General features: G+C 37.1%; 1 protein-coding gene across 1 annotated transcript in view; it reads left to right on the forward strand.

Annotated features, from left to right (window-relative positions):
- Nucleotides 1–13464, forward strand: part of LOC122813527 (selenoprotein Pb-like) — a 123187-nt gene that overhangs the window by 74719 nt on the left and 35004 nt on the right. The window contains exon 3 of the mRNA XM_044085894.1: nucleotides 1271–1483. Coding sequence (XP_043941829.1) covers nucleotides 1271–1483 — 213 coding nt within the window. The remainder of the gene's footprint in view (nucleotides 1–1270; nucleotides 1484–13464) is intronic.

Raw genomic sequence — 13464 nt, forward strand, 5'->3', positions numbered from 1 at the left:
AAGGACATCTTTACAGACACTTCAAATTATGATTCTACTTGATTTATGAAATGCAAAGTAAAAGGAATGATACGTTTTTAAAAATAGAGAATTGTTTAAATATCTTAGCAGTGACTATAAACATATGTGAATCAATGGGAACAAATCCTGAAACAGTAACACTGTTTTAACTGCACTGCCCAGTACAAGACTTGCAAAGAAAATAATTTATATGACTAGGGAGCCTACAATAGCCTAACTCCAAATGTATAAGTGTGGTACAGATTAATCGCAAAAGCAGTATACTGGATCAATCCTCAGACATCAGCTGCATCAACCACATAGCAATCTGATGCATGCTCTAGAAATCAAAACGCTACATAGTGCATTCTTATATGCTGGTGTAACCCCTATCTTCCCAAAGTGGTTTCACCCCCTCAAAATCTATCCCATCACATTAAGATGTGAAGATGCTAAGGTTGGTAAAATAATCCTATACAGAAGAAAACCATTTTCTTAATCACAAGCACAGCTGTAGTGTGCCAAAACAAGTACAAAAATGTCACAATCCAAATAGTACAGAATCCTATGAAAACTCTGGGCATCACCACTGAAACATATTTATAATGGCCCAAATAACACGCATTGCTTTGAAGAACAACTGCACAAATGAAAAAAGAAAATCCCCTCTGCTGTCCACGCATCAGTTGGGAGTAAGGAAACCAAGCTTTGTTGTTGACAGAAACTTCTTTCTTCTTGCATATTCAGAAAAATAAATACATTTGTTTTTGGTATAACCTCAAACTAAAAAGGCTATTTCTGATAAAATGGCCCTGCTGGTATATTTCATGTGGTGTTTGCAGGAATGTTGCTTGAAGATTTGCACCTGAACAGTGCAAATATTAGCACAGACTGTGCATGGAACGTAAGTTAAATTAAACCTGAGTATTATGCATTTTTGTAGTTTTCTTCAACGTTTCAGAATTTTTTGTTTGTTTATGTGTTTGTTTATTAATTATAGTTTTTTAACTGGATTAGTCAAGCTAAGCCATGTTTATTTATAGCAAAGACCAAGGAAAACAACTCCAATGATAAAATATTTCTTTAAACACCACAGTGTCAGTTCCATATCTGCTACTTGGTGCAATTCTTTTAACTTCCATATCATCTAACTCAGTAGTAAAAAATGCATAAAAAGTGGTCCTTATTGAAAAATGATAGTTTATCTGAATAAAATAATTGTAAAATAAACAAGTGACCATTTGTTTAATTTCCTCCTTCATTTTCTCAGACTTGGTGACCTGCACGACACATTGTCTTCTCGAGGACTGACAAACATCAGCTATATAGTTGTCAATGACAAGAGCTCTGCCTCCAGGAGGATGTACTCCCAGCTGAAGCAGAAGGCAGGCACAGAAATACCTGTTTATCAGCAAATATTAAGTGAGCCAGATGTCTGGAAAGTCCTTAGAGGTAACAAGGATGACTTTCTCATCTATAACAGGTTAGTCTTACATTACTTTGAATACTAACTTCATTTTATACACAGGAATAACAAAATAGATTTCATTACTTTTTAAGTATAGTAATTCTGGATAAAATGGCATAATATTGATTTATTACAGAGACAGTCTATTTACAAGGGAAAAAAATATAAGTATAAAAATGTATATAGATTCAGACACACACACACACACACACACACACACACACACACACACACACACACACACACACATACACACGCGCACGCGCATGCGTCATGCAGTTTAGTTGCAGTTTGCTATATGTTGTGGTGCGTATAATACTGCGTATAAGCATATACCGCAAAATTACATAATTTACATAAATTACATAAATGCAAACCAACTATACCAAACACAGTAGAAAGAATGTCTCTACACTTAAGGTAGGCCTGTTTTAGTGTTAAAGTAGTTAGGGACATGGAAGGTACACCCTTCCATGGCATTTTCTTATAACTCCTGCAAAGAAAACTTTTTTTTTAAATGCTGTTTCTTGTCTTGTGCCTGTCATTCATCTAGCACCACCCATCATTGTGCCCATTTCATTCTCATCACTGCCACAAGAGCCAGTCATGGCAGAACTATAATCCATGTAGTTATTAAGTCTTTCTTTCGGCTTTTCCCAGTTAGGGGTCGCCACAGCGGAACTCCAGTCCGCTAATGATTGGCAGTGAATTTTTATGGTGTCGAGTCGCCAGTCCAACCTTCAAAGAAGGCACACCCATTTATGTACGCATCTACCTGCATTTCTTTAAATTCACTCAACCGTGGGGAGGACATGCAGAGTCTGCACAGAAGGCACTCCAGCCCAGAATCGAACCGGAAAACCTCTTGCTTTGAGGCGACAACACTAACTGCTGCACCACTGTGGCAGAATCCATGTAGTTATTAGAGGGGATGCCAACCACCAGGGGTGGGGTTAAGGACAAAATTTGGACAATCCTTAATCCTTAATCCTTAATCCATGTAGTTATTAAGGATTGTCCAAATTTTGTCCTTAACCCCACCCCTGGTGGTTGGCATCCCCTGTCATAAATGCAAGGTCTTGCTGTGCTTTCCTCTTTGAGAGTGTACATTCCTACATATGACTGCATGAAAACTACAGTTGTAGTTTGACAGAGCTAAACCCACATCCTTAGTCCATATACTACATGCTATGTACCTGTTCCTCCAAGAGATGGCAGCATTGCAGCAAGCTGACTACCTGTGTTCGTGCAGAATGGATATGCTGGCGTGGACCCCTCAGTCTCACCCTCCCTCGTCTTCTGCTGCTGTTCTTAGGTTGCTAATTGATCCAGAGTCATCTTTATGACTGTCTTGGCCTTATCCTTCTCTGTCTCATGCAGCTGGCAAAAGACAGGATTTACAGCAGGGAGCAAGTCAGCTGGATGAAAAATACCTCTGCAATCTGTAATTTTTTTTCAGCATTTAGTTGAAGTCCACTTTTTTTGGAGGGTCACTTCTAGAAAGATTTCCCCTTACCTCTGAGATAAAATGACCCTAAAGTTGTTTATAATTATAACAAGGGTATGGGCGGAGAGAAGCCCCCTGCATGAGCAAAGGCTACTGTACACCCCACAAAAAAAATTTTTTTTTTTTACTAAGGCCTTTTTTTTCCAGAGCAAAATGCATTGACAAAATTAGCATTTGCAAAGCTACTCTAGATCCTTTGTTTTTGTGTGGTGACTGTACATTTGTGTTGTTTAGGGTGTTGTGCTTTACAATGGTGCTGTGTAATCTATGGTGCAAAGATATACAACTCAAGAATGGTGAAAACTACAGCAGAAGTTTCATAGAACATTAACGAGACCATTAAAGAGACATGCTGTTTTGAAAACGGGGTGTGCTAATAAGCTTTATTCAGAATTTTATGCTGGGAAAAATCTTTGGCCTATTGAATCTACAGTAGTTCAGAAAGAGATCTTGTGACTTCCAGAAAACCATGAATAATTTATTTATTAGTTTCAACATTCTGCACATATTACTACTCCATCAAAAATGTAATTTATTATTAAGTAAGAATCATTCTCAGACCACAAAATTACTGAAAAAAGTATTTGCAAAAGGCAGATTCACAGCTTCTCTTTGTGTGGTAAGACCATTATAAGACATTCAGCTCAGACAACTAAACTTATTTTTTTTTAAAGTGACAGAAAAAGATGGAATTTGAACTCACTTTGGATGCTCCTTTGATGGGGAAAGAGTGTCGACCCACATATGTGTGAAATACACCATTCCGATTCTTAGCAAATCTAAATGTAAGATGATCAACATTTAGTAGTTTGAGATTACTATTGTAACCTGTCTGAAATAAACAAACTTTGGTCTAAAACCGCTGAATGTCACAAGCAAGCCAATTCTGTCAAAAAGGCTGCAATATTAAATTATTACTATGCACAGTGATGTAACTAGTAGTCATTAGTAACATGAAATTATATGCTTCCACTGTGCAGCTCTAAAGCATTTTCCCACTTGAATTACAGCTGTATAAATTTTCACTTAGATTTTGGTAGGTGGAACCAGTGTGCCACCTAGTTTTTAGTCAGATAGATTACTAAATGAAAAATATAGTTTTCTCAGAATCTGCAGAATATTTCATATATAGTGCGGCTACTCAAAACTCTCCAAAAATACTTTATCAACTACTCCTTACCAAGTTTCATCAGTAGGGACCCCAAAAGAATCTCCTTGGACAATGAGAAAAGTTTCTGAAAGAGCTATAGTTAAATGCTGAGGTCATTTCACACCAGTGATGTACTGTACTACATGATAAAGCATGATGAAGCAACACCCTTATAGTTTTCTTCTAAGTTGTTCCATTCTATACATCTCTGGGCAAATGCTGAGGTATTACTTTGCACAAAAAAGCAAAAGCTTCTAACAGAGATACTTCTTGTATTTTCCAAGGAGTTTCCATTTTGGTTGTGAGTAGTGAAGGCTTAACTGGGAGACAGTTTGAGGGCTAGAAGACATACATACATATATACATACATATGCATATGTGTGTGTGCATGTGTATATGTATATGCCCAGACTAATGCACAGGATTACCACTGGTAGACCTGGGTTTGAAACCTGGTTGGGGCACAACTGGGCAACAGCGCTGTCTGCATAGAAGAAAAGTGTGGCAATCTATGTCTGTAATATACCATGAAACTCCCATGAGGCCTACCTATAAAGTTGTTACGAGTCAGTCTTGACTCAAGGGCATCTAACTTGGTTTAAATCTTAGGGTGGGATTAAGAAATGGCCTTGAAATACCAAAGCAGGAGCTGTCATCCATGGCATGGCTAGAGCAAGATTCTCATTGAGAACCACACTGCTGCCCATCATTAGGACGTGTGTGTGTGTGTGTGTGTGTGTGTGTGTGTGTGTGTGTGTGTGTGTGTGTGTGTGTGTGTGTGTGTGTTACTAAACTTGCAGTCAACAAACTTTTCATCTTTAATCAGTAGGGCACTGACTGGGATGTACAAGTATGGGACATCTTTCAGAAAAAGTAGCACAGATACAGGTCTCTTTATAAATTTTTGAAAAGTAGTTACATCTGCATCTCATTATTATATTTTTATTCTACCAATGATTGAAGCACTTTGCTACTGGGGTATGCTTCAAGAGAGAAGGCACACAAAACCTAATGGCAATCTCATCATAAAAAAGAAGCTTGGGCATTAATGAAGAATTATTTCAGGTGCATATTATTTTTATTTTATCAGCCTTTAGGGCATTATTTTTTGTAGTATTATGATTTTTTTTTGTATATTGGTCAACTGGTTGATCATGTGATGCATTGTTTTTATATAATATGGTGATGTTTCTGATGTTACTTTTTCTAATATAGTTCTTTGTACTATTACAGAACAAAAATAATCAACAATATTATGTGCATATTCGACCTTTTTTCTTGAAGTGACTTTTTTGTTTTATTTTGTAAATGTAGGATTTCTTTATACAGTTGTATGAGGTTTCCTTTTTGAAGTCTCGAAATGAAGGTAACATTGATTACTGAGGGAGTGGAAGATCTGAGGACAAAGGTAGTAAGATTATGGTTAGACTTTACTAAAGAAAGACTGACCACTGGAAGGGAGCAGGCAGGGGCCAAAGTAGCGAGTACTTTCAGAACAAACATGTATTGCTATAAATTCCTAAAACATGGGTTTGAATAGTCATATGTGTGGACTACTGACTGAATTCAACTACTGGGACCCCAGTGTGGCACATGTGTCTCTGCACAAACTTTCAGCTGCTCAACTTGAGGCTATCTTAAGGGACAGCAGTTCTGTTCTTCTTAGTAGTACATCTGCATGAACTGCTTGGGATGGTTTGTGCTTTGCTTCTCCTTGAATCATGCTCCAGCATTTATTTATATTTTATTGCACATCTGCACACATTCAGAATAGCAGCATTGTATGTGGTACTTGGGTCTATATCAGTTCATCGAAACAGCTCAACATTGAATACCACAACCTCGAACTGCTAACCACGAACTCTAAAAACACCGACGGCTCAGAACAGAAAAATGTTTTCCCTGGGAAAAAATTCACTGTTCAGAGAAACACACACATAACACAAGTACACCAAAAAAACAGCAATCCACACACATACACTTAAAATCCTACATCTAACCCTACACTAAATTGTACATACAGTACTATCTATCCACTATTGTTAACCCAAACCCTAACCCTAAGGTCCGTCACTATCGCACACTCACCTCACCTGCGCCCTAACCCTAACTCACATACCCTGCCCTAGCCCTAAAGTCTGTCACTATCGCACACTCACCTCACCCGCACCCTAACCCTAACTCACATACCCCACCCAAACCCTAAAGTCTATCACTATCGCACACTCACCCGCGCCCTAACCCTAACTCACATACTTCGCCCTAACCCTAACGTCCGCACAATCGCACACTTACCTAAACCCAACCCGTAACTTTCCAACACAGTGCTGAAAATAGCGAAGCCACAGTAACGGATAACCAAATTCTTTACCTAGGAAAAAATTTGGTTATCTGCAGCTTCGCTATTTTCAGCATTCACTGTTTTCAGGTCAATATTAGACCATTCAAAGTATTAACACTTCGATGATCTAATATAGACCCGTGGTACTTAAAAACACCTTCCAAAATCATGCACAGATCTTTAATATGGAGTTTGCACTCTTCTTGGGCCTTCCTTGAAAAAGGGCACCTGGCTCAGTGGGATGGGCCAGTTAGCAAATTTAAGAGAAAAACAAAATAAATGAAATAAAATATTCTGTAAAAATTTTTATTAGGCATCCATATAGAAATGGTACATTTATTTTTAAAGATTACCATTCAGTCTAAAAGGTGTAGCAATAGCCTTGTGGTTCTGTGTGCAAAACTCATTTATTTATTTATTTATTTATTTATTGACATTTGTTGACTGGGAAAGTCCGCTGGGTCAGAAAACTGTTTTGAGTGGAGGCCTGGGAAGAAAAGCTCCACAAAATTCAAATATTGAACAGAAAATAAAAAGTTAATAGAGAAATATATATATATATATATATACATTAATATACGCCAGGGGTATTGGTACAATGTGAAATTTTGAAGTACATAGATTTTATCATACAGTAAAAATACAAAGTAAATACTTTTCATTCAGAGAAATACAATCATAGATATAAATTCAGAATTGTTATAGGTAAGAAAACTAGTAATACAGAGGAGGGAAGAGTTACTAAACAGAGGTTTAAAATATAGAATCTGAGCAGTAGATATGTAGGATTAAGGATTAAGTAATACAGAAGAGGAAAAAGTTAATATATTCAGGTTTAAAAAGAAGAATCTGAGTAGTAGATGTATGTGATTAAGGAGGCTTACACTGTATTTCACATGTGCAGGTGGGATTATTTAGATAGTGGGTTTTCAGTGCAGCTTTAAAGGCTTTTGGGGAGTCTAAGTAATGTAAGAAGAGAGGGCATAGTTTGGCAATGTTATAGGAATGTAGGGATTGTCCATCTCTTTTGTTGGGTTTGGTTACATTTAAAAGTTGCTTATTTGCTTACACTGGTGATATACAAACTTGTCTCACAAAATCCATATCAAGTAATATCAGCAATACCCTGTGCATTCAAGTAATTCAGTAAGAGATCCAAGAAACATGTCAAACATATCTTGCTCCATAGTCAAAATGTTAAAAGGTATCCATACATCTTATTTATAAGAGTTTCAAAGATCAACTTTCTGATTCAAATTGTTAGTCATCCATATACCAGCTCTGTCAACCACAGTGACATGGTTTACTGGAATCTCTAGAAATAATTGAAGCTAGTTTTACATCTTCTACATACTTACAAAAGAAAATATTTTCATTACTAACTAAATCTAGGACATACATGTTTAACAAATATGTTCCTCCCTACTGAACGCCAACCATTTCTGAGACATTCTATATGTTACTTTCCTTTCCTTTCGGCTTTCTTATGCTTCCGACTTGGTTCCTATCATCTATCCAGTAGTGGAGCTAGCTGGGCATTTTCCTTTTGATATTCTTATTGCAGTGCTCCTCTGGCTTGTCTGGTAATTTAGCCTTTTATGACAATAAATATAGCTCACATACAGATCCTAGTCCACAGTTTTGGAGGGTGTGTTTCTGGTAGTAATGTCAGTAAGACATCCAAGAAACATGTTTCAAGCATTTTAAGTATGACACTCAGGAAGCTAATTAACTTGCAACTGTTCTTTCCATTTGTATATCTTAAGGCACCTCCAATCTGTTTGGCCCTTTTCTAGTTACTAAACTCAGACTAAAATTTTTGTTAACATTATAACAAGACTAGTTATGACTGGCAGTCACATTCATAGATTTTTTTTCATGTCTCTAAGGTATTCTTGAACACTAAATGGCTTTTATGGTCTTTCCTATATAAGTCTGGCCAAAAATTCATCTAGCTGCATAGATAACACAAGTAGCATTATATGCAAATAAGTGTGTGTATTTATAAGGGATGTTATTAATTTTACATAATTCAACATCAATACATGAACAATTATTACAAGAAATCTGGACAAAGCCACAAATAATGGGGGGGAGAAAGGCCCAAAAATAGGGACTCTTTTCAAATATTGCTCGTACAAACAGAAACTCGATAGACTGACAGGTTTTGCAATAGCATGACTTTTCTGAAGGACATGAAGTCTGAAACTCAAATATCTGCCATTATTTTCTGACTTCAATTCTCAATGATTTGCCAGTGATTTGCCAGATAACCATAATTTTATGAGAAATTTGTCAAAGATATAAAGCAAAAATCTGGACAGTTGAGAGGTATGACAAGAAGCTGTATACTTGTGTCTGCTAATGTAAAATACAAAAATAATTTAACCTGTGAAAACAACTACAGATGATTAAATCTGAAAGATTACTACTGTTTTTGTAAGAGGTTGCAGGAAAAAATGATTATGTAGTCAGGGTATTCCATCAGCAACTTCAGTTGTAGAACTACTATCTGGAATATGGGCTAGTGAAGAAGGAATAGATTCATCTGATATTTCAACTATGGAGCCCTGAGGTTGTCTTGCTTCACTCGCCGTGTCACTCTGTGAGCATTTGTTTTCCTTGTGTAAAAAAAAAAAAAAAAAAACAGCATTTTTCTCTCACTCTAATAGGTTCCTCTTAAATTAGCATTTCTTCCTCATTTATAAATGCTTCTCCAAACAGTTGATTTGCAAATTTTTTTTTAACCACCAATGTTTATTCAACTTTTTATATCACAATCCAATACCATCTACATGGGGGCAGCGAGCTGATGTATTTGTTGTTTTGAAACAAGAAATATGAGGAATGCTGTGATACTGGTTACCAAAGCCTGTACAGAATGCAAGTTGCGGTGGAGGATTCTGTATCCAGCTATTATTCAGATATTTGCTAAAAACTACTAAATCTTTTAGCAATACAAGTGAAGCATTGACAGTCATTACACAATCAATAAATCTAAGTCAGGGAACTATGGAAGAGGCCAATGGAGGTGGACGGCACCAGGGAGAGAAGACAACAGAGGGGGATAGCAAGAGTAAAGAAGGGGGTATTTCCTTCTGTTTAAGCAGCAACAGAGTTAAGAAAGAACGTAGAACTGATAAGAAAAGCATGAAGAAAGGAAACAGAGAGAGGGAAGGCTATGAGGAATGAGGGAAGAAACAAGTGGAGAAGAGGATCAGAAGAAGGGAGAAGAGAGACCAGAAAAACATTAAATGACTGGCAGTGACAGTTAAAAATATGAAAACGTTTTAACAATGTTGTGGATATGTAGTTATGAAACTGAAATATGTTTCTCAAGTTGTACCAGCTGGGAATTTTCCTCAAGAATGAAAGCAGTAGAAAGGCAGGAATTACAATGGAATCATGGAAGGCCAGGAAAGGAAAAATGCTGGTAAGAAGGTGTGGGAAAAGTTTACCTGTGCATACTGCCAGTAATGCTTTTACCAATGTATTAATGCCAGATAAAAATAAAAATACAAGTAACCTGTGCGTTCTTGCTACAAGTTCAAGCTACTGAACAGAAAGAAAGAGAGAAGAATTATAAACATTAACAAGGTGAAAATTATAACTTACAGTAATGGATGGCTACCTACAAGGCCGGTAGACACCCAGAAAGAAGGGTTATAAGAAGAGAGCAAGCATGACATATATGGAGGAAGGGGATGGGGTAATATTTGGGGGATGGCATAATAGTTAAGGTATTTACCTCACAAACAAAAGGTATAGCATTTGATTCTCACTAAGGAAAAATGGTTAGGCTTAAAAAATGGTCCACAATGGCAGCTACCATAATACCTATATGAACTCTGTGAATGGAACAAAACCATGACTAAGAATTTGAAACCCACTAAATAAGGGAAGAAGTAAATGACTATTTAGTATATTGACCGTAAATATATAGTCTAGGACTGAATCTCATAAAGAGATGGGAAATAGATTAAACCACTAAGAAGCAGGAAGAGGAAATGTTATTATGAAGAACCCTAAAATACTAAAGTTTATACTGCATTTTCTTTTATATCACTCATCACCATACTGACGGCAAATAAAAATAAAGAGTTAAAGTAACTTTGAGCTACTGCTATAAAACATGGTGATAGGCGGTAAGAATGTATAGCTGTAAACAATTAAATAAGTGAAAAATAATAACATATATTACTTGATACTTAGCAAGAAGTAAGAAATACACTTGTGAAAAGAAAATTCATAAACAAAGTTCATTCAGGCCTACATGGTTAAAGGGAGCAGGAGGAACCAAAGGAGGTATGAAAACAAAGTGTCATTTACTGTTGAAATAAATAAGTAATTATTGAGTACACAGCTCAAAAGTATAAGTAAAATAGCATTTTGGGTATCTAAAGTATGAAATTTAAGGACCCAGTAAATGAGGAGTAGTGGAAATGGGGTAAATTTAAATAAAAGGAAGCACTTGACAAATGCGGACAACTATATCCAAGGAATTCTCTAAGATAAAGAAGTAGAGTCTGGTTAGGACAGGCAAAATGAGAGGGGTTGGATCATATGCCTAGGAAGAGAATCCTGTGGTAGGAGGGTCTAGGAAATAGCATGTCAGTATACAAGCTTTTATAGAAGAAAGTTATGAGGCAAATACAACACAGGAAGGCAACGAATCAGGATGGCACAAAATAGAATTAAACCTCATTAAAGGAGTATTAGGGAGTGGGGAGACAATGACTACAAGGGTGTAAGAGGTCATGATAAGGATGGCAACTAAAGGATGGCCATTAAGATAAAAAAAAAAACTTAAGATATACTAAGGTAAGAGGAGGTGATTCAGGAAATAAAATAGGGGAATGCAAAAAGAGGTTTTGAAGGAGGTGAGTAACAGATAAAAGGATGAGTTTGAGGCAAAGATAAAAAAATAAATAAAGGGATGATTTTGGCAGAGGGAGTTGAGGTTCAGAGCCAAGCTATAGTGCTGTCCTGGTAATGACAGGAGATGGGGCCGAAAGGAGAACCAGACCTGATGAAGATAAAGGTAATCTGAAAATGGAAGAAGGGACTATACATATGTTACAGTTTTGGAGTCAACAGAAGGGGGAGAAAGAGGTGGCCAGGACCAGCAGTGTAGGGGGAATAGGGGGAGATGGAAAAAAGTAGACACAAAAGTGTACTGTAACAGACAAAGACAGGTAATAGGATGGGGAGAAGAGAGATGGAAAGATAAGGCCAGAAAAAGGAGTCTAATGTGGCAAGAATAGCAATAGAAGGGAGAAGAATATCAAAGATAATTGGTGGGAAAAATTAAGGAGAAAGAATGAGGAGGGTCAAAAGACAGGAAGGAGAACTAAGGAGAGTAAGAAAGCCAAAAGGGGAGTATCAAAGATGAAAAAGGATAGAGGGAGGGGGCAATAGGTAGCATAGAAAGGAAGGGGGAAGAAAGAATGAGGAAGGGAATGAGTATTGAAATCAGTGGGTCATTCTGACTAGTCATAATTAGCCTGAAATAAGGCTGCCCATGCTCTGAATCAACTTGTCCAATACCATGCTAGCAGGAAGGAGGACACCTGGCTCTTTTTGCCAGTGAAGAAGGTCTGGTTTTCTTGATAATAAGTTTGCAATAGATGAACATTTTCCTGTTTACTAGTGATAAAAATGCACTATTCTTGTCCAGGGAGCTCTCTGCAGGATCAGTAACTGTTTTCCAGGCAGTGGACACATACCTCTCAACTGTCCAGATTTTTGCAGAATGTCCAGATTTTTGCCTCATATTTTTGGTCTGTCCTAAAATTTCCGGTTTTCTAAGAAATTACAGAGGATTGAGATCATTAAATAATAACATACAATTAAGTTTCAGACTTATCTTTCCTTGTGAAAATGCTTGCTAGCACACCCCATGTTATTCTAGCAAATTTCTATGTTTTTAAGAGCAATATTTAAAATCTGTCCCTATTTTTGAATCTTTGCCTCCCCCCCACCCGCCATTATTTAAGGTCTTTTCCAGATTTCTTGCTCTAAGATGTTGAGAGGTATCTGTGGACAGGTTGTGCAATCCAATCTGTTTTGTCAAATGGAAAACTTTTTCAGCCTCCAAGTGTGAGGCTGCTTAATTTCTCACAGATACTGTTGCCCAAATTAGGCTTGAGAGTCTTTCATTCAGTGGGCTAAGTAGGGATTCAAAATAAATGTGACAAGATTGTTCTTGGTGCCAATTTCAATGGATCTGCTATTTTGTGTAAAAAAGCATGATTTTAGGTTTGGCTGCACCATTGTCCAATCAGTGTTATTCTTACCTCAATGTCATTTCTTTAGTTATTAGGTGGCTATGTCTCTCTAAGGACTGAGCTGTTCCATCTAATTTGAAGGAGGCCTTAGTAACTCCATTCATTATGAAACTGTCATTGGAGCCTGTCAGTCTGAAGAATTTCTGCCCAAACTTGAACTTGCAGTCTCTGAAACTGCTGATAATGTCAGTGTACAGCTTAAGTGCTTTAAGAAGCCAGGAGAGATCAGTCGTTACACTCATTTCTGATCTTATCTGATCTTCAGCAGCATTTTTATATCAGATCATAGCATCCTAATGAAGAAACTTTGTTCTTACTATGGGTTCGCAACCACAGTCGTTGACTTTGTCTCTGATGTGGTTTCTGGGATACATTCCTAACTAAAGTCCTCTCTGCACTGTGGGGGTTCCAGAGGCCTCAAGCTTGGGCAATTGTTGTTTATGCTGCATATACTTTTCACTAGAAGAGGTCATTTGACATTCTTATATATGTGATGCACACCTATTCTTCTCCTTGCTTCAGGAACATATGCTTAATAAAGATTTATTTGAGGATAGTCTGAAAACCATAAACAGCTGGAAGTGGAATTATCAATCCGTACTCAATGACTGAACATGCTGCTTTGAGTTCCTGAAATACTTCATGCATGTCCTCTGTGGGAGAATCGGACAGAGATTTATTTCAAGAAAGTGATATCTTGTCACTGTTCTT

Source organism: Protopterus annectens, chromosome 10.part0 (assembly GCF_019279795.1).
Source record: "Protopterus annectens isolate FY-2018-M chromosome 10.part0, PAN1.0, whole genome shotgun sequence".
NCBI classification, from domain to species: domain Eukaryota; kingdom Metazoa; phylum Chordata; order Ceratodontiformes; family Protopteridae; genus Protopterus; species Protopterus annectens.